Source organism: Podarcis melisellensis, assembly GCF_964234715.1.
Source record: "Podarcis melisellensis genome assembly, chromosome: 6".
Lineage (NCBI taxonomy): Eukaryota > Metazoa > Chordata > Lepidosauria > Squamata > Lacertidae > Podarcis > Podarcis melisellensis.
Window position 1 is genome coordinate 41,292,358 of NC_138538.1, and position 21,203 is coordinate 41,313,560.

The 21,203-nt window shown below is 45.3% G+C and overlaps 1 protein-coding gene across 2 annotated transcripts in view; it reads left to right on the forward strand.

Annotated features, from left to right (window-relative positions):
- LRRN2 (leucine rich repeat neuronal 2) overlaps positions 1–13,736 on the forward strand; it is a 151,092-nt gene extending 137,356 nt beyond the window's left edge. For both annotated transcript variants that reach the window (XM_081916336.1, XM_081916337.1), the window contains exon 2: positions 10,216–13,736. In XM_081916336.1, coding sequence (XP_081772462.1) covers positions 10,490–12,640 — 2,151 coding nt within the window. In that variant the 5' untranslated portion in view covers positions 10,216–10,489 and the 3' untranslated portion in view covers positions 12,641–13,736. The remainder of the gene's footprint in view (positions 1–10,215) is intronic.
- Positions 13,737–21,203: the final 7,467 nt, after the last annotated feature.

Below are 21,203 nucleotides of genomic sequence, written 5' to 3' on the forward strand. Positions count from 1 at the left end.
AGAGGGGAGGTCCCTGCCCCAAAGTGCATCTATTAATAGACATATCAGACACAAGAAAGGCAACAGGAGATGGAAACAGGTGAAGTGGAGTGGATTGTGCAATGAGTTCTATGCAGTGCTTTTTTTCAGCCGGAGCTTAGCTGGGCACCATTAGCATTCTAAGAGAACAAGGGAGAAGTTCATGGTGAGTTCCAGGTACCTCTTTTTCTAGGGGAAAAAAAAGGTACTAGTTCTGTGGATTTAGCTTTAGTTACAACAGGGGTAGGTAAAGGTAGATCAGGATCTGTTGGTTGGACAGTTTAAGGTGGATCAGGAAGGATTTCTGGCTCCTGGTTGTTTAACTGTACCACCTGGGGAAAAAAGAAAAAGACTCTTCCCTCCTTAAACTGTATAATGGACCCTCTAGTTACGTACGGCTCTGGATATGTAACTTTTGGGTTACGAATGCGGCAAACCCGGAAGTGTATACTTCCAGGTTTCGGTGTGTGCGTATGCGCAGAAGTGCTCTACACACTTCATGCATGCACAGAAGTGCTCTGCGCACCACGTGCGTGTGCAGAAGTGCTCGATTGCACCGCACACATGCGCAGAAGAAGCACCTCTGCCTTCAGACTTTTCAGGTTGCAGACGGACCCCCAGAACGAATTTAATTCATATCCAGAGGGTCCACTGTACTGCTGCTGAAACAAAGAAATGGGAGGAATCAAAACCCAAACTCTGCCCTATTCCAGTCCCACCCAGGTATGCACCAGCAGCATCGGTGTCAGAAGAGTAGCTCCATAGCTCCACCACAGCACACATGCTAAGCTTGATGGACTTCAATGTAATCCAGCAATACTGTTCTTGTAGTCAGCATCAAGTGGTGAGCTGCATGTGCAGAAGAGCCACCACAGATGAAACTCCACAGACCAAATTTTTGTAGTCCATGACATCATCTGAACACATGCAGTTCAAACACACACACAACACTCCAGTGTTAAGCCATAGCTTGCTGGCTAATAAAATAACAAACATGCTCATCTGAACCAACCTTCCATTTTTGGTATAACAATGGAAAGTGCACGATGTTTATCCTGATTCTCCTAACAGGCAACCTTGTTGGATTGGTAGGGGAAGGCAGTGTGCAGAAAATGTCATAGGCACGTCTTATGCTGTTTAATAGTCTGATCCTGCTCAGTACTTAAGCTTCTATTTCCCGGGTAGCTTCAGTGCCTTGAGACATTTAGTGGGACATTAAGGTGCTGGGAGTTTGCAATAAGTGCAAAACACTCTGTAAGGCTTGGTCCTTTCGATGGATTGTCGGGGCAACATCTCAGTCCATCTGGTGTGTTTTCTGTGTTTATCTGTGCAGCCACCTGCTATCTCCTGAATTAATACATTTACAATAACAGAATTTGACTTTATTTTATTTTTAACCTTCCACAAACAAGCTCCACCAGTCCCACCTGCCCACAATTGCTCTGTAATTAAAGATCTTGTTCTCTCAGTGAACCAATTGGCGGCTGTGCTGCAAGCACATGCAGTCCATTACAAAGGAGACAGATTGAATTTTAACAGCCTCTTGGAGGGTGCATTTGGGCTCCCGTGTGACTGGCCCAGGCCCCACAATAGCAGGATGATTAAATAAAAGAGATGCAGCCCTCTCGCGGAAACTACATTAAATTCTATTTAGGAGGCATTTGGAAAACTTCCAGCTGATGTCTGGGGACAGTGGTGCATAATGAGTTACCCAAAGGAAAAGCCAGTGTCCTCAGGGTCCTTGCTCTATGACTTCTATTTACCACTGTGCTGCTGCCATCCAAGCACCCTGGTCCTAAAAGCACATGATTCAAAGTCAGTGCCAGTGCAATGGATGCAAATTCCTTCCAGATAAATGAGTTTAGATGGAAGACAATCGGCTTCGTTTGATGCATCTTTTACATGTGCTGAAGGTTTCTTGAACAGAATGCACCTCTGGATATGCAGGGAGATAAGAAGCTTGATCCCTGATACTAGCCATAACTGTAGATGTCTTACTGCATTCAGTGCAACTCTTTCCCAAGTAAACTGGCATTGGTCTCTATGTCCTAGGGAGCAGCCTTCCCCAACCTGGTGCTCTCCAGATGTTTTGGCTGGATGGGGCCAGAGATTCTCCACCCCTGTAGTTAAAGCAATCATCTAGTTGCGATTTTCCCCATTTTCAAAGCTCTTGCCCTTTCCCATGATACTGACTTAGAAGTCACACCTGATGATAATGTACTCTTAAAAAACAATGACTGGGAACCAGTATTGTAGAATTATGAGCTCTTTTCTACACTGTATTGAACTCACGCTGTGAGTGTGCTAGCAGGGCTGCTGGATGTGGAAGGTGTGAAATCATGGAAAGGGAGGAGATGCAGAGGAAAGATATATAATAGTGGGGAGGTGAGGGGGATATCTTGGGGAAGTAAATGGAGAGGTGGACTAGATTTGATGGAACATGACTGCTTCCTTTTATGCCACATTTCTAGGTGCAGTGTGTCCGAGAACTTCCCCTTCCCCTTCTTTTGCCCTGGCACTTCCTCCCCAAAACCCACTCTTTACCACTGAATAGCAGGGACGCAGGTGGTGCTGTGGGTTAAACCAGAGAGCCTAGGACTTGCCAATCAGAAGGTTGGCGGTTTGAATCCCCACGACGGGGTGAGCTCCCGTTGCTCGGTCCCTGCTCCTGCCAACCTAGCAGTTCGAAAGCACATCAAAGTGCAAGTAGATAAATAGGTACCGCTCCAGCGGGAAGGTAAACAGCATTTCCGTACATTGCTCTGGTTCGCCAGAAGTGGCTTAGTCATGCTGGCCACATGACCCGGAAGCTGTATGCCGGCTCCCTCGGCCAATAAAGAGAGAAGAGCGCCACAACCCCAGAGTCGGTCACGACTGGACTTAATGGTCAGGGGTCCCTTTACCTTTACCTTTTAGGAGTAAATAGCAATCCATGGGAAACCTGGAGAAGAGGAGACAGAGGCGGCTGTAGGGAGGCAGGGACCTTTAGTCTCGGCAATTGATCCATGGGAGGCAACTGATCCTACCGGGGATGAGTTCAAAACTCTGCCAAGTCTGTGCAGATCTTGTTCCTGCTAATAAAGGGTTAACGCCAACGTGCACAGTGTGATTTACTGCTGGCTCACTCCTGTCACGTATGGATAGAAACATACGTTTCTATGAGGCATAGCCTAACTCAGTAGGCTAGGAATGGCAAGCAGAAAGAAGAGAAAGGGAGAATGCAACGTCTCCACTTGTTATCCAGCATCTCTTCACAGCATCGTTGCAACCAATTAGGATGTCACTTGGTAGCAATTATAGAACCTTAAGGTGCCTACGCACAGTGAATGTGAATGTTTTTGGTTAGTTAAGTTGGAAGTGCTTCAGAGTTCGTGTGTGTGAAAAAGATGCCCAAGATTTCAGAACTAGCAGTTGGGGATTTTAATGAGCAGCTACACTATGTGAGATGGTAGCTGTGGCAGGTGTGCTCAAATGCTAGTCAGAGAGATTTTGGCCCCATGATGTGAACCTGCTGTGGGTCAGCTTCATCTCCTTCATTGAATCTAACATCCCAGGCTGTAGAGAGTTCTCTCTTTTGAAGAACTCTGCTCTCAAGAATGTGAAAAATCTTTGTCCATGGCACCCTTAGGAACTTTAATTCTCTGACAGTACAAGAATTTTTTTTTGTATCCTCATAGAACTTCCATTCAAAGATCTAGGGGGTGGGGGGCAGGTATCTGTGACATAAAATTGGCAAATTTCATTATATTTGTTATTAATAATAAATAATAATAATAAATTTTATTTATATCCCGCCCTCCCCAGCCGAAGCTGGGCTCAGGGTGGCTAACAACAGTCAAAATAGTTCAACATTCTAAAAACATTCATTATAAAATTAATTAAAATCAAATTAATGGCAACCATCAAGCAAAATTCTGTGTAGGTTGCCAGAGGAGGGGGTCAGGCTGCGCCCTGACCAAAGGCCTGGTGGAACAGCTCTGTCTTGCAGGCCCTGCGGAAAGATGTCAGGTCCCGCAGAGCCCTAGTCTCTTGTGACAGAGCGTTCCACCAGATTGGAGCCGCGGCCGAGAAAGCCCTGGCTCTAGTTGAGGCCAGCCTAACCTCTCTGTGGCCTGGGATCTGTAGGATGTTTTTATTTGCAGACCGTAAATTTCTCTGTGGGGCATACCAGGAGAGGCGGTCCCGTAGGTACGAGGGTCCTGGGCCGTATAGGGCTTTAAAGGTTAAAACCAGCACCTTGAACCTTGCATTTAGATCCCACCTTTTTCCTCCAAGAAGCTTGAGACATGGTTGTCTCCCCCTGCATTTAATCCCCACACAACTCTGTGAGGTTGCTTATGCTGAGAGGCAGTGACTGGTCCAAGGCTACCCAGTGAGCTGCATGACCAAGTGGGGATCTGAACCCTGGTCTCCTAGACCTTAACCTGACCTACACCACACTGGCTCTCATGCATTTGCTCTGTGTATGTGGACCTGGGTTGGGAAAGAGCATAGAAAGTCAAATGGTGCAGATGAATGGCCAAACTAATTGGAATTTGTTTTATTAAGCACTAATAAATCCTCCTGCAGTCACAATCATTCATTCAAGACTGTCACAAAGGACTGTGAAAAAATATGTGCAGGGGAATTCCCAGAATCTTCAATTCTGTCAAACAGCGACTAGTCCCATTTTTAAAACTCTCCTCCCAACTAACACACTGCACATTTTCCTTGCCCTCTTCCTGGCCCAAGGTATGTTGAAATGTGTGAAAGGGGAAAGCCACAGCTCTGTGTTCTCTTCTAAGCAGGATGTTGCTTGCAGTCGACTGGAAGCTTTCCAGAAAAATAAATTTAAAAATGTCCATTTTTCAAGCTTTCATTGGTGTCTGGTGCCCATTGGGACTGATAGGACAGGATAGAGGGAGACCCAACACTAGCAGGAGCCAGAGCCAATGGCAAGAAGAGTCAGCTAATTTTAGTTTTGTCCTTACACTCCTCCTCCCTTGCTGAGCAAACCTGAGACTGAGGAAGATGAAGCTGACAACCAGCACCATTCCCCGGCAAGTTGTAAGTAAGTTGGCAGGCAGGAGGAGGCATGGCTGGTTCAGGCCAATCATGGAGCAGATAGAGCCCTTGGCCAAAGCCCAACCCCACCAGTCGCTGGTGCTGGAGCTGACTTCCTCTCTTCTCATTCACCGACATCAAGAAACATTAACACTCATGCCTTAAAGTCCTGCCTGTTAGATTTATTTTATCACATAGATGGAATCTGCCACAGAAAAGATGGCAATGGGAGAAATGGGGCCATAATAATTCAAACTGGAGCCTGTAGCTAAATAAAGCAAGCTAAATAAAGAACCTAGTTCAAGAGAGTTCAGCAGGGCAGGGACTAGCCTAAGGTCTCCTGCTAATTACCTTTGCAGCTCCTCCATTAGGTAAAATTGCTAAATCCATAACCAGAATTGACTAGCCCATATGCTTTGTGTGGCTGTTAACAATGAATGGCAGACAAGGAATCAGTAATAATGAGTGATAAGCACAAAATGATTAATGAGGAGTGACAGACGACGCAACTGTCATCCTGCACAGTTTGATTGCTAGAATACTGTCCTCCTTCACCCCCACCTCCCACACACACCCCTCCTCTGTAACAAACTGTTTGCTAGAAGCTCATCTTCACCAAACCTCCACATTTGGACCTAGAAAGGACATTTAAGACAACGCCAGTACAAACGACATTATGGGTCTGACTGAAGGATTTCCACAAAGGTCTCCTACAATAATTGATGCAGTCCTCCTACACTGAAAGAAGGTGATTCCCTTCCCCACCTAAAACTCGTCTTATATCACAGGTGATTGAAAGCAAAGATGTAGGCTTTAACTGACCATGCAATGGCCACTTGGACCTCCTCTGGACCCAGGTTCCATGAAAGAGGAGAGGGCAAGCACTGACTGGTCCATAGGATGACCTAAAAGAGAAGTCCCAATTTGTTTTCACTGTTGTTTCTTTAAAAAATAACATTTATATAGCAATATTTTAATTTAAGAACTTGTATTCCAAAAGATTTGGTCCAAAATAAATGGATCCTTCCCCTCCTCGCCCTTTTCACATAACAAATAAAATACAAATAAATAAATAAGCCTATACCCACCTCCAATTGTATTTCCACCCTCCCAGAGCTTCAACCTCCAGATGTACACATAACATTAGAGGCACTTAACTAAATTAACAAAAAGATAAAAAGAATGGAGGTGGGGAGAGAGAGAACAAAAATAAATGCCTTGAAAATAAACTGTATGCCGAGCCTTTTCAGAAAGGCTTCCTTAAAGCTGATTTGCTTTAACCCTCACTTTATACTCCCAATTCCAAATAGAAAAGATCAGCATTTCCAGATCAGTTTAACGGTTCTTCTTCAAACCACCTCCCGGCTTTGAGGTTCAGAAAGAGAAAGACCCTGTGATTTGCAGAACAAAACCCCCAATCATCTATGAAGCTTAAACATGCAACTTGCAATCATCATGCACTCCAGGAAAATTAAATGAACAAGGCTGTGGTTTTCCAAGGCCAAAGAAGTTAGTTACAGGCCCAATGCTCACTCTATAAAGGGTGTCGGAGTAAAGATTATATGCCACTGCCTTGCTGTGGCCCATGTGCCAAAATTGATCCTTTGAATTTACGCTGCTGCCTTCCACAAGGTCTTTTGACTTTTATTATGCCAACTCCCAGAGGAACTGCACTAAAGAAAGGGTGGGCTGCATTGATTTTCACATCCTTCTCGATGGACCTTCATCTTTCTTTCCCCTCTCTGCGGATGTGTTTTCTTCCATAAATCCATCCAAATCGTGCAAAACAATGTATTTTCCTCTTTTAAAGGAGGCAGGTACAGAATAAGGTTCCTTCATTTCCTTGAGACTGGAAAGTGATCTGGGGAAAACTGATCAAGAAATATAGGCAAACATTGTCTTTAAATAGAGACTCTGGACACACAAAAAGCAGGTGTCAAGAAGAGCTCCAGGCTAGGCTTTTCTCTGGCATGCCAGTTTCCTAGGTGCGCATGTTTTCTATGTATTTTTGTGAGAAGAGCATTCAATCACCTCTCTTCTCAAGGCTGCCCCAAGAGATTTTGCTGCCAGATGCTAAATACAAGAGGGTGCCCACTCCATGACTAGGTTGGCCATTGTTGTTTAATCACCTTCAACACACATCTCAAGGCAATGTACAAAATGCAATAAAAACAGTGAGCAACAATACAGAAAACTGTAGCAGAGTAGGTCTGGCAGAGAAATATTATTCCAGACGAGAAAGCTTGTTTGAACAAAAAGGTCTTCAATTGTTTATGGGGATGTGTAGCTGGTGGGTGCCTGTTGTATCTTCACAGGATACATGCTGTTCCACAGAACAGGGGCAGCCACACCAGAATGAATTAATAATAAATTATTATTATTATTATTATTATTATTATTATTATTACCCCGTCCATTCCCGCTGGGCCTCTCCAGCCACTCTGGGTGGCTTCCAACAGAGATTAAAAAGACACTAAAACATCAGTCCTTATGAACTTCCCTAAACAGGGCTGCCTTCATAAGCCCTGCTTTTAAGTGTTGACAGATCACCCTTCAGATATCTTGGGGACATGAAAGTGACATTCTCCTGCAGACTGCACTGACCTACCAGGCATTTAAGGGGTAATGTGGTCTCTGAAGTAACATGGTCCTGAGTTGTATAATGCCTTATATGCTAGTACCAGCTGAGACTTATTTCAATACTCCAGGCGCTCTTGGAGGAAACTGGTTTTCTAGATTCAAGAAAGGGAACAGCTTGGAGGGCTCAGGTGGAACAGCAGGGGGGCTGCAGATGTGCTGCTACACACACACACACAGAGAGAGAGAGAGAGAGAGAGAGAGAGAGAGAGAGAGAGAGAGAGAGCAGCTGCAGCAACTGTCTCCTGAGGCAGCTACTTCATTCTGTCCAATTGTAGGGCCAGTTCCGTTTGCCCACTCTCAAGATTCAGCTGTCTCATCCTGCTGCATGCTATCGATCAAGCCTGACTTCTGCTGGATTGTGCATTTAGAGCCATGCCAGCAGATAAATGTATTAAAACATCCAAATGGCCAGTAGCAATCCCCGCATGGGTCTTCAAGCCAATTCACAAGTGAAACTAAGAACACATTTGAGCCTGCGATGTGTCTCTTATGAATGCCATTAATGTGGGTCTGGGAACGGAAGGAGAGTGATTTTTACAGCAGGCTTATCCATCCTACCTTCTCACGGAACGTGTCTGTGAGAGTTGCAGTATAATCATAGGAGCACTGGGAAGATGGAAGCAGAATAATAGTTGGTGACATGGTTTTCCAAAGGAGGTTATGTCCCCCCACCCCCTGGGAAGGAGATCGCTCTCTGATTAAGCTGCCAGCAGAGCAACCTGATGCATTACTCACAAGCTGCCAATATAGCCCTTGACTGCAGTCTGCACTCAAAAAAAGTGTGTGTGCATGAGTGCACACATGCACGCAAGACTGAGAGAGAATATATTCTCTCTGAGCTACAAGCCTATGGTGGGCTATTCCTTTAAAAAGAGAGAGACACAGACAGACAGACAGACAGACAGACAGACAGACAGACAGAGAAATTCTTCCCAGCAATTGCAGTGTATGCATTTCACTTCTTTCTTCCTTTTTTGTGTGGAAATACTGTATACTGAATGAAGGGATCTCTTAGTCATGCATAACTTTTTCTGGATTGTGCAAAAATCATTCTAACTTTTATTTCCTGGTTGTAGATTTCTGCTATAAATCAATTAAACATTACAGCAAATCATAGTTAAGCAAGTTTAACTATGGATTTGTGTTTTGTCTGAACTGACAAACTGTGGTTTGTGACTAACCAACAAACCAGGATCAGAAGCTGTGCTTTGAAATGGGCTTGCAAACCATGGTTTGTGCTACCTGTGGTTTGAAGTTGTGTCTGAATTTATAAACCACCGTTTCCTCAACTTTGGAGGCCACTGTGCTCAGAGACACAACTGCTGAGCTGGAAGGAAGGAAGGAATACAGACTTCAGTCATAAGCATGGAAAAGCCTGTTGGCCTGGATGAGACCCATTAGAATAAAGAATCGTCAAAATAAAATAAAACGGGCAAATTCCCAGTATTTGCTGAGACCAAACTCCACACTGTCAATTTTCTTACTGAATTCCCATCTGGCAACTTCCTCTTAAAACATTTTTTTTCCTCTTGAAACACTTTTTAAAGTACTGTAACCTTAAAGTTTGCTATAGAGTGCCTTGATGGACTGAAATGGACTCCTGTTGTTTTTTTAGAGTTACATTTTTGATGACCAATTTATCCTCTTCCACAGCAGATAACCATTTTGACATCTGTAAATGTTACAGGAGTGCTATTGGCAGCTGATGGTGTGTGCCACGTTGGAAGATGAGCAAGGGGACAAACTCTTGCTAGGACTCATATTGTAAAGTATCTATATAGTCCTACCTGGGTAGACAAGGTGACAGAGTTAGCACACTAGTTTGTTGCAGGGTTTTATGTTTCTGCTGTAGCCCCGACCGGTATGTAGTGAGTAGCCACTTCAGACTAGGGGGACTATTCATAAAGAAGAGCAGGCCCACCTCCAAATGGCCATGAGGGGGAAAGATCATCTCCCCAAATGAACTGCAGATACACTGGAGAGCTAAGAAATGCAGGTGACAAGTGGTGCCCTCTAACTTTCTGTGCTGGGCCTGTCTTCCACAGTCAGTGACTCCTGGGCGAACTACCCTCCAAGCCCTGTCAATCTGCTGCTGCCCGCCCCCACCCCTCCAGCGCACACAGACACAATTCCCTGGTTGAGTACTGGATTTTAAGAATGTAAATCCTGCAGGCATTGTTCTCTGTCAAAAGGACAGGCACAAATGCAGTAGTATCATAAGACTTGGCTGTAGGCAGTGGATCATGGGTGGGAAGAGGAAACAGGCAAACATTAAAACACAGTATGGAAAGCCGTTAGCAAGCCATGAGGCCTTTTTGGTCAAACAATTTTCACAGAATGTCAACCCGTGATGGACACATGCAGAACACACACAGTTCTGAAACACTGCCTCTGCCACACTTACAGCAGCTCTGTATGAAATCTCCACGATGGCATGCTAAGCTTTGACTCTTGTGTGTTGCTAGCTTGTGAATTTCGTTTCTTACAGAAAGTTTTTTCGTTTATCTCTTTCAGGTGCAGCCTTAAGAAGAAGTCTGAACGATGCAAGCCAGAGAAAAAATGAACCACTTATGGAGGAGGAAAAGGAGAAGCTCTGATTAGAAAAAGAAGGACCACAAGGCCCATTATGATGACCTCTTTAGCTGAGGAAGCCTCCTACCCCTAGCACAGCACCCTCCCTCAGGAACAACAACTTCTGTGGAAGCTTCCAGGGGTGGCAGGGCAGTGGATTTTTGCTGTCTGCTCGTTCCCGTTTCTGGGTTTTGTTTTTGCTTATGTTGAGTTCCAAATGTGTCCTGTAAAAGCTTACACCTTGCATGGAAGTTGGACTTGCCAGTTGAAAATGAGACACTTCCAACTGAACTTGCTTCTCATCTGTATGGCAACCACCACTGCAATCCCTGTTGTGCCCTGGAAGGTCAAATGCCCACTGCAATGTGTCTGCCAGATCAGGCCATGGTACACGCCCAGGTCTGTGTATAGGGAAGCAGCCACAGTTGACTGTAATGATTTGTTTATCTCCACAGTGCCTGAAAGCTTGCCAGAGGGGACGCAGATTCTTCTCTTGCAAAGTAACAATATTGCCAAGGTCGAGCAGAGCGAGCTGGACTATCTGAAAAACCTGACAGAGCTAGATTTGTCACAGAACAGCTTCTCAGACGTTTTGGACTTCGGCCTGAAGAATGTGCCCCAGTTGCTGAGCCTTCACCTGGAAGAGAACCAGCTGGCTGAACTGCCTGACAACAGCTTCCCGGGCCTGTCAAACCTCCAGGAGCTTTATCTTAACCACAATCAAATACGTAGGATTTCACCCCAAGCCTTCTCAGGCCTTGGAAGTCTCCTTCGGCTCCACCTCAACTCCAACTTCCTGAGGGCAGTTGACAGCCGCTGGTTCCAAGTGTTGCCCAGTTTGGAGATCCTCATGATTGGAGGCAACAAAGTGGATGCCATTTTGGATATGAACTTCAGGGCCCTATCCAATCTGAGGAGTTTGGTTCTGGCTGGAATGAACCTGAAGGAGATTTCAGATTATGCGCTAGTAGGCCTAAAAAGTCTGGAGAGCCTTTCTTTCTATGACAACAAGCTGGTCAATGTCCCCAAACGGGCGCTGCAACAAGTCCCTGGTCTCAAGTTCCTGGATCTGAACAAAAACCCTCTTCAGAGGATTAAGCAAAGTGACTTCACAAATATGCTACACCTCAAGGAACTGGGACTCAACAACATGGAGGAACTGGTTTCCATTGACAAGTTTGCCTTGATCAACCTGCCTGAACTGACCAAGCTGGATGTGACCAATAACCCTAAACTATCCTACATTCACCCGAGTGCTTTCCACCACCTCCCCCAGATGGAGACCCTCATGCTCAACAACAATGCCCTAAGTGCCTTGCATAAGCAGACACTGGAGTCCCTCCCCAATCTGCAGGAGATCAGTATCCATAGCAACCCCATCCGCTGTGACTGCGTCATCCGCTGGGTCAACAGTACAGAGAACCGCATCCGCTTCATTGAGCCTCAATCCACATTATGTGCTGAGCCACCAGACCTAAAGAGGAAGCACATCCGCGACGTCCCTTTCAGGGAAATGACTGACAGGTGCTTGCCCCTCATCTCCGACAAAAGCTTTCCTTCCCATTTGGAGGTGGCCGATGGTGAGGATGTCTCTCTTCACTGCAGGGCTCTGGCAGAACCAGAGCCAGAGATATACTGGGTCACACCATCAGGTCTCAAGCTAATGCCCTACTCCGAAGATGGAAAGTATAAAGTGTACCCCGAAGGGACAATAGAGATCCACAAGGTTACAGCACAAGAAGCTGGGCTGTACACATGCATGGCTCAAAATCTCATTGGTGCCGATACAAGAAGCATCAGCTTGATGGTCAACAGTTCTTTCCCCTTCAGCGAGGATACTCTAGAGCTGCTGGTGAAGGACGTCCAGGCCTACCACATCTTGGTTGCTTGGAAACCTCATCTCAATACCATTTCTTCCAACCTCACATGGTCCAGCTTCAACCCCAGCCTGGACATGATGAGCGTGGCCCGTCTCCCAACAGGCACCCACATGTACAACATCACACGGCTACACCACAGCACAGAATACTGGGCCTGCCTTCATGTCGCCTTCGTAGCCTTGCAGAGCAAGGTGTCCTGTGTCAATGCTAGGACTAAAGAGGCGCAATACCAGTACCTGGAAAACAGGCAGAGTGCCCTACTGGTGCTGTCTCTTTGCATTTTGTTGCTGCTTATTAGCCTTATAGGCAACTATGGTTTGGGTGCTCTCAAGCCACAGCCTGGGAGCCACGGGGCCTGCATGCCATGGAAGTCAGGTTCCTCTTCAGTGCGTGTTGTGTATCCGACTTATATCAAACACTGGGATCAAGCGAGGAAAAGTGAGACACTCCTAGCCATGGAGGTTCAAGCAACACCACTAGACTCCTGAAGGATTCTGGGAGCTTTTTCCCCCCAGAGAGGGTGGGCAAGAAGTTCTGGTGGATTAAAAAAAATTACCAAATATAAATGGGGGAGAAAGCTCAACCATGAAAACAATAAGCATGGAGGATGAAGACAACAAAAAGTCTCCTTTGGATGTCCCCTTACCCAACAAAAATCACCAGTTTGGCCAAACCAATGTTCCTTTATACCAAGATGAACAATCCATTGTTTATGGAGGGAAAGTTCCAGCAAAGAAAGTCAGTGCCCAGAGAGCAGACAGCATGAGCTTGGAAGCACCAAGCTTGGCATCTCACCATCCCTTTATAGGCTGCCTGTGGATCCCCTGGCAGCCTGCTACCAATGTACGTTTTGTTCAGCAAATGCTGCTCCCTTGGAGATACAAAAAAGAGGCTTTTCCCTTATGTGTACATGTGTATTGCCCATCGAGAATCTAATCTTGAACCAAATCCACCGAGCCTCTTCTTGTAGGCTGCATGGGTTGCCTCCTGGGGACCACCTTAGGGAAGGTGAATGTGGAGGAAAGGCAAACTTATGGGGCTATGAGATCACAAGGAACAATAATGGTCCTCAGAACAATGAATGCATCCTTGAATCTATTAGCAACATCAGTTAGCAAAAATGGATTGAATCTCAAAAGTGGATTGGAGCTTAATTTCAAGGCTATTTTGTAAACTTTTGTGAATAATGTTTAAAAAAAAAGAGGAAGAGGGAGGGTGAAGAAATTCCTGCTTTTCTGTTTTTTGTAAGAAAAAGAAAAGAAAAGAAAAAAAATCCTTTGTATACCAATCTACCATAGCTAGAAGGCTTTATGCTAGGTCAGCATTGCTTCAGCTAAGGGGTGGGCAGTGGGGAGGGGAGGCTATGGGGGGATAATCTTTGATGTAAGAGAGGTTTCAAAGAATAAGAATCTCTTCGTTTTGAAGTGGCTGATCTCCACGCTGCATAGCTCAAAATATCCCAGGAGACAAAAGCAAGTGGAGTGGGTGAGGGGTTGAGGAAAAGGGGAGAGGATAAATGTTTCATTTTCTAACTCTGTCATCACCTCTTTGTCTCTGATAAGCCAATTAAAATTGCAAATGAAACATACCAGTGGGCAGCGTGCTTTCCCCAAATCTCTTCCTAGTTGAGCAAAATAAAAAAATGGAGCAGTGGGTTAGGGGGTGCAACACCTAGGAAGAAGCTGTTCTACAGAAGAACCATTGTCAGTAGTGGTCGATGGGGCAGCAGCATTTACCTGACTTCCCATCAGTGGTGCTGCTGCAGCTTATCGGGAGGAAGAAGGGCAAGGTTGGTGCAGTGCAAACACACCAGCAGGAGCACTAGATTGGCTCCACTGCTGCAAGTGACTCTGGATGCTGTTGGACTGCAACTCCCGTCGGCCCCAATCATCATGACTAACAGTCATGGATGATGGGATGTGTAATCCAGCAACAGCTGGAAGTGCACAGGATCCCCATCCTCGACAAAAAGGATCATGCAGCCGTCAGATATGATGTAACAGTCACTTTATTCGTATCCCACTTTTCCAGCTGGCACACAGTCAAGCATGACAAATGCATCCACTAGATCTCTGCATAACCAACAATTTGGTGAACAGTTACATAATAATAAAAGTATAGAGTGCAACTCCCTCTGGCCTAGATGATAATTGGCAGGATAGAAAACAGGGCTCTTTCAGCTGGCAATAGTCCAACTAAGACCAGGAGCAGAATGAGTGGCCCTGGTGAGGGAGAGGAGGTTAGTCCTTAGTCCCATATACCAACAGCACAATGGGACTGACCCTGGGCACAGTGTTCATCATAAGGCACTTCTAAGCAGCAGCTTCCCTTGCTTTCCACGTCACAATAAGAAGGTATCAATCCCTTCAGACAGGGATGGAGAATCTGTGAACCTCCATAGGTGGTTGGACTCCAACTCCCATCAGCTCCAGCCAGCGTGGCCAGTGCAGATGGATAAGTAGAGTTGGAGTCCAACAATGTCTGGAGAGGTTCCTTTTTCCTGCCTTGGGATATTCCCACACCCACAGTAGGAAGCGAGTCTGGACGTACTCTTTTTGCTGCTTGCAGTGAACAACTTAAGGCAATCTTCCATGGACACCCAACCTTCTCACTAAGTGGGCCTACAGTGGCAAGGAACTCTCTCCAATATGACATGGGGTATGTATATTATGCAGAACCTTCCTTGAGCAGCTATTCTAGAGTAGCACCATTTTCTTCTTTCTTGGAGTTGCCATGAGATATGATGAACCTGGGGTCCAAGGGCTGTTTCTTCTAGATGAAATATATCCAAAATTTCCTCTCCTGGAGGTGGGGCCTTCAGCCTGGTGATCTGGCTGTATTTGGTAGGTCACATCCATCCAGAATACCCATCCATCAGAAAGGGCTGGCCCATTGTTCTCCAATCCCTGTCAGCAATGTGGATCACTGGTTCCTCAACATGAGTTACAATGCTACACTCACCTTCCTCCCAATAAATTGGTCTGAAATTTCTGAGTTCTGAAAACATGTCCAGCCCTTTGCTTAACTTCCAGACATGTATGAATGAGCCCCTATCAGTAAGCCAACAATGGTCAAATAAACAGACTTGGGAATGACTTTGCACCTCTCTTAATAGAGGACCGAATCAGGATTGCAAAGAAGGGAAAAGGAGGAAGATAGATTGCCATTTTTTTTTTTTTTTTACAGAGCTGGGCTAGGTTTAGGACAAGAAGAGACAATGTGGTGACTTCCAAATGTTGTTGGACTGTGTCTCTCATTATCCCTGACCATTGGCCATGCTGGCTGGGACCAATGGAACCTGGAGTCCAGTAATAGCCATAGGATACTCTGTGAGCTGCCCCTGGCCTAGAAGATGGTAAGTTGGTGTGTATGCTGGGGGAGCAGGGGCCAAAATTCTGGAACAGCAAAAGGGTTTCAGCAGATCTGATGTCAAGAGTTCAACAGCATAAGATCAAGGGCATAGACAGAGCTTTGCAGAGGAAAGTTGCCTAGGGCTTTCCTGTGCAAAAGCCCATCCCTCCAGGGATTAAGAATCCTACTCCTTTCTTTTTACAACCTGAGGTTGGGTTCATCAATTAAGAACTGAAATGCTGGTGGGGAAATTCCAGTCACTTTTCAGCAGTAATCATCTAATGCAGAATATGCTGCATTAGCAAGCTTTAAAAAGCCCAGGGAGCAGTGCATACAAGATGCCAGAGTGCTGTAAACACAACGGTGCCAACTCCCTTTAGCAGGAGGGAGGCCTTGGCCCTTGAGTTGATCAGAGAGAATAGGGAAAACCAACACATTTCCCTTACGACTTACAGCAAGCCTGCTGCAGGTAACAACAGCAAATAACTCAGTGTTGCTCAAGGTGTACAATGGAAAGGCTGTCATTAAAAATTAAAAGGGCATGGGACAGATGCAGTCCCAGCCTTAGCAATCTGCCAGCAATGTGAGATTCACTTCTGCATGTGGTACCTATTAGCTCAAGAGGGGGTTGCCTGCAGTCTCATGAAGGGGAGATGATATTCCATTTTCCAGTATTATTTACCACTCCCAACCCTCACGCCATGGTGTAATTTGACTCTGGCTGGACACTGTAGGTGACCTGCTTCCCATGAGAACTTTTAACCTTTCATCCCAGGTCACCTGAATCTTCCCAGGACAAGATTCATTTATGTATTTATTTATTTTTTAAAGTTTTTACAACACCTTTCACAGAAGGGGGGAAAGCCCTCTTGAGGCAGCTGACAAATAAAACATACAAAATATATAACACAATTCATTTAAAAAAACTACATTTCAAAATTTCCCCTGCTGCCTTCTTCATGTCCAATATATAGAACTTCGTCTTGGAACAGACCACACTTGAATTGTTAGCTCAGCTCTTGGCCAGTTTCCCTAAACTGATCACAGCAGTGCTTAATAAAACACGATGAGTGTGAAAAGGCTAGCACTGGAATTTATTTTTCTAAGTGAGAAAGGGATTAGCCTTAAAGTCCGATGCTGGCTGCAAGTTTGCCTCATCTGGCAAAATGCAAGCCTCTTCTTTTTGGGTCTTCCCCTATAAAACACAACTGTATTAAGCTGGGCACCTCCTAGGAGACATTTTCTTGACAGCAGAAGCAAGGAGGATACAGTTTAATCCTTCAAGCTCCTGGTTTTAGGGGCCTTCTTGATGGCTTTTAAACACTTGCTCTTGGCAGCCATGGTGTCATTGAGCACAGCACTTAATCTTCTGTTTAACTTTAATCATGTGCTTTAGCTCCATTGAGTAAATGGGGCCTAATTCCCATGTTTAAATTAAATGCATGCTTAAGTAACTTCCTAAATGAGGACTGCTGTCATGAAGCAAGGCTTCTTTGATCTACAGTACCCTTTCAAATTTACTTACTCAGGGGCATATGTGTGTGTGGGGGGGAATCTGCATTCCCCCATTTAGGCAACTTACTACTCTATTCCCCAAGCCATACAATTCTAAAATCTGGTGCCAAGACTTTGACAACAGTGTGTCATGTTTGAGCAGAGAAGCACTCTGTTTCCTTTGGTTTGTTGGGGTGGGGTTCTTGATTTGTTTTGGTTTTTTGTTTGCTTATTTAAACCCAGGGCTGGTCACAAAAGCATCCCAATTAAAACAGGTACAATTTACAATGAAGTCCTAAAATAAAACCACAAAGCATATGTTAACAAAACAGCAGCACAGAGCCGCAATATCTAGCACTGGCCTGGCTGTCTCTGCATCCTAACCAGGCCAGGCAGGCCAAACACATAGTATCTGGGTTTGCTTGTTACCTCCGGCAATGCCATGAACAGCAAATCAGGGAGAAGTTCCAAAACTGTGGGACACAGCTGACTCAGCAAAAGCGCCTTAACAATAGCAATGTCTTCTATAGACACGGATTGCACAGGTGGGGTGTTCAACAAATTCACAGAATTGTAGAGTTGGAAGGGACTCTGAGGGTCATCTGGTCCAACCCCCTGAAATGCAGGAATCTCAACGGAAGGATCTGTAACAGATGGCCGTCCAACTTCTGCTTAAAAACTTCCAAGGAAGGAGAGTCCACCACCTCCTGTGGGCGAGCGTTCTACTTTCCTCTGCCAAGTGAGATGAGTCTCTCTCCACTCTGAGCAGCCTGCCCACCCCAAGAAGGAAAATGAACACAATCCTCTCTGAAAAACTCTAATTTTGACAAGCTCAGGAAGAAAACAGGATAGTTCTGGTCACTATTGCATGTACAATATTGATGTAAGCAACTTAATCTGTACGTCAGTTGTTTGACTTTTGCTTTCAGTCAAAAGCTGTTCCCTCCAGAACTGGTGAAATATATTACTCACCATTTTATACTTATTCACCATTTTATACTTCATTTTATACACACACTCTTCAATCAGCCAGGAGGATCTTCATAATGTTTAGCAAGCTTTGGAATGTCAACAGAGAAAGTAGCCTTTGATATTTGACAAGACAAGATATTTGACATTCACCTGGTATTGAGGTCCTCCTTTTTATCCATTTGTTTGGATAGTCTACATCTAAAAGGGTCAGCAACCTTTTTCAGCCGTGGGCCTGTCCACTGTCCCTCAGACCATGTGGTGGGCTGCACTATATTTGAGGGGGGCAATGAATGAATTCCTATACCCCACAAATAACCCAGAGATGCATTTTAAATAAAAGCACACATTCTAAAAGCACCAGGCAGGCCCCACAAATAACCCAGAGATGCAGTGGCGTAGCGTGGGTTGTCAGCACCCAGGGCAAGGCAAGTAATTTGCGCCCCCTAACCCGTGGATTTGCGCCCCCTAACCCGTTTCCTGGACCGTCCATGGGCCAGACTGAGAAGGCGATTGGACCACATGCTGCCCATGGGCCTTAGGTTGCCTATCCTTGGTCTACATATTTTAATCTAGCTACGTGCTAGCTGTGCAAACAGTGAGGGAAATGCACTGAGAACATCAACACTTGGGGCAGTTTTCTAGCTGTGGTCTAATTTTGGTGCAAGGAATGAGAGTGCTTGTCTACAAATCCCGTATTAACAATAATGTTAATTAACATTATCTGAGTCTGTTTCTTGCATAATAATGGTTGGTCAGGGTGAACTGAGCTCAGCTGAATTAAACCTAATGGGGTAGAGCTGCCACAAGGCTACTGTCATAGGAGCATAAAAGAAAAAATTGAAATAGTTGGAACTACAGTGGTACCTCAGGTTAAGTACTTAATTCATTCCAGAGGTCTGTTCCTAACCTGAAACTGTTCTTAACCTGAAGCACCACTTTAGCTAATGGGGCCTCCTGCTGCCGCCGCACTGCCGCCATGCAATTTCTGTTCTCATCGTGAAGCAAAGTTCTTAACCTGAAGCACTATTTCTGGGTTAGCGGAGTCTGTAACCTGAAGCGTATGTAACCTGAAGCGTATGTAACCTGAGGTACCACTGTATAGTCAATAAGGCAATGACTATCCTCAACATTACTCAGGATAGAAACCTAATACATGGACGGTGGCTCAGTGGCAGAGCATCTGTTTGCAAGAAAATCATCCCAGGTTAAATCCCCAGCATCTCCAGGTATAGTTGGGGAAAGATTCCTGCCAGAAATCCTAGAGAGCTACTATCAGTCAGTGGAGACTGAGCTAGCTAGACCAATACTGAGCTAGATGGACCAATGGTCTGACTCGGTATAAGGCAGCTCCCTATGCTGCTGTGGCAGAGTCTTGATTTAAGGACCCTATGGAACTGAACTGCTCACACGTGTCCAATATACGATGGCAAAGCATAGTGGCCTGGCCACAGCACCCATCACTATTTGGATTCTTTCCGACAACCCAGTTCTGTGGTGACCTGAACCTATGGCAAGGTGGAAATGGCCATCAGAAGAACCCACCTTGAGAAAACACATATTTGTTCAAGGCCAGATGCTCAACACCAATGAATCCCTGGCAGGGAAGCGCAGAACTGTATTACATGACATTTTGTGTTGCCCTTTCAACATGCACCTTTCTAATCTGACAGAGCTAACTGCTGGTATTACCCTGGATTGTGAGGCCAATATCAATTGTAAAGTAGCTTTCCTTTTCCTCTCTTTAGCTATTCTCCTTCCAAAGAGAGCAGTGCTTCCCCCACCCCCTGAATGACTCAGACAAGAGAGAAGCTGCCTAATGGTAAAAGACAAGCATCTGGTTCAATGCAAGGACGGTCATCATAATAAGCTATTGTTGAAGCATCAACACAAAAATTAGAAAAGATGCCCAGCTGTGCAGCTGGGTTGGAGCAAAGTAGCGTAGCCTTGGAAACATTTCCTGAGTATAGGACTTCAGACACAGTTAGACAGGCAGCCTCTGGGCTAAGGCCTAATGAAAATAATGAACTGGCCTCCCTTCTCTAGGAAGAAAGCAACCCAAGCTCTGCCACTGCATTAGCTTTAAATACTCTTGCTCTTTTAGACTAGCCTTCCCCAACCTGGTGCCCACTAGATGTTTTGGACTCCCGTCAGCCCCAGACAACATAGCATTATCCAGAGAGTCACAGGTTTCCCACTCCAGCCACAGAGCATTACAATGGGCATACCAGGCAGGGGCTGGGCTCTTAAATGCTGACAGATGGACCAGTAATACTTCCTGGAGTCACAGCCCCCATGCACGTATCAAATAGCAAGCAATGGAGGAAAGTAGCTTGTAATAGCTCCACAGACGCATATCATACCCCCCAACATTTCTCCAATAAAAATAGGGACATCCTATTCCATAATAATTTTACTATTTATATCTCGCCCATCTGACTGGGTTGCCCCAGCTACTCTCAGTGGCTTCCAACATATGTAAAAACGTAATAAAACATTAAACATTTTTAAAACTTCCTTTCAGATGGCTCGAGGGTTGGAGAACTCCATAGCCTCCAACATTTCTCTGATGAAAATAGAGACATCCTAAGGAAAAGCGGGACATTCCAGGATCAAATCAGAAGCAGGGACAGCTTTTGAAAATCTGGGACTGTCCCTGGAAAGTAGAGACACTTGGAAGATCTGACAGAGCAGGTGTGGGTTTTTTCCAATGCAGTACAGAAACAAAAATTTGCAAGCTCAGCTATTCCATCCTTGAGGGCAGATTAAAAAAACAAACTATCTGAGGTTTCTCTTAACATGCATGTGTAGATAAACTGCAGATAAACTGCCACAATCCCAGTGGCTGGATGTTAGAAAGCAAGCAGACAGAAATAGCCTAATCTGGAATAAGGCAGCTCTATAGGTTCCTAAGTCACATCAGACAAAGGCAAAAGGAACTTCTCTGGATCCCTCCCACTTCCATATGGCCCTTTGGTATTTGTCTGAAGTGGCTCACAGGCTCGCCCATGCACCAGAGAGGCAGAAGAAGCCACAAATCAGTGAAGCTCCTATTAAAGTCAGCCTTGCCTTGCCTCCATGAATCACTACCTTGAAGGTGGCACCGTGATAACATCACTAATCAGGAGGGAATAGTCAGAGGATGAACTGTGCACTGTGAATTATAATGGCTGCAAAATTTTATAGGCCCTGCTTATTGGGACTTATGGGCCACTGTGTAGCTCGTGGCTGAATCCT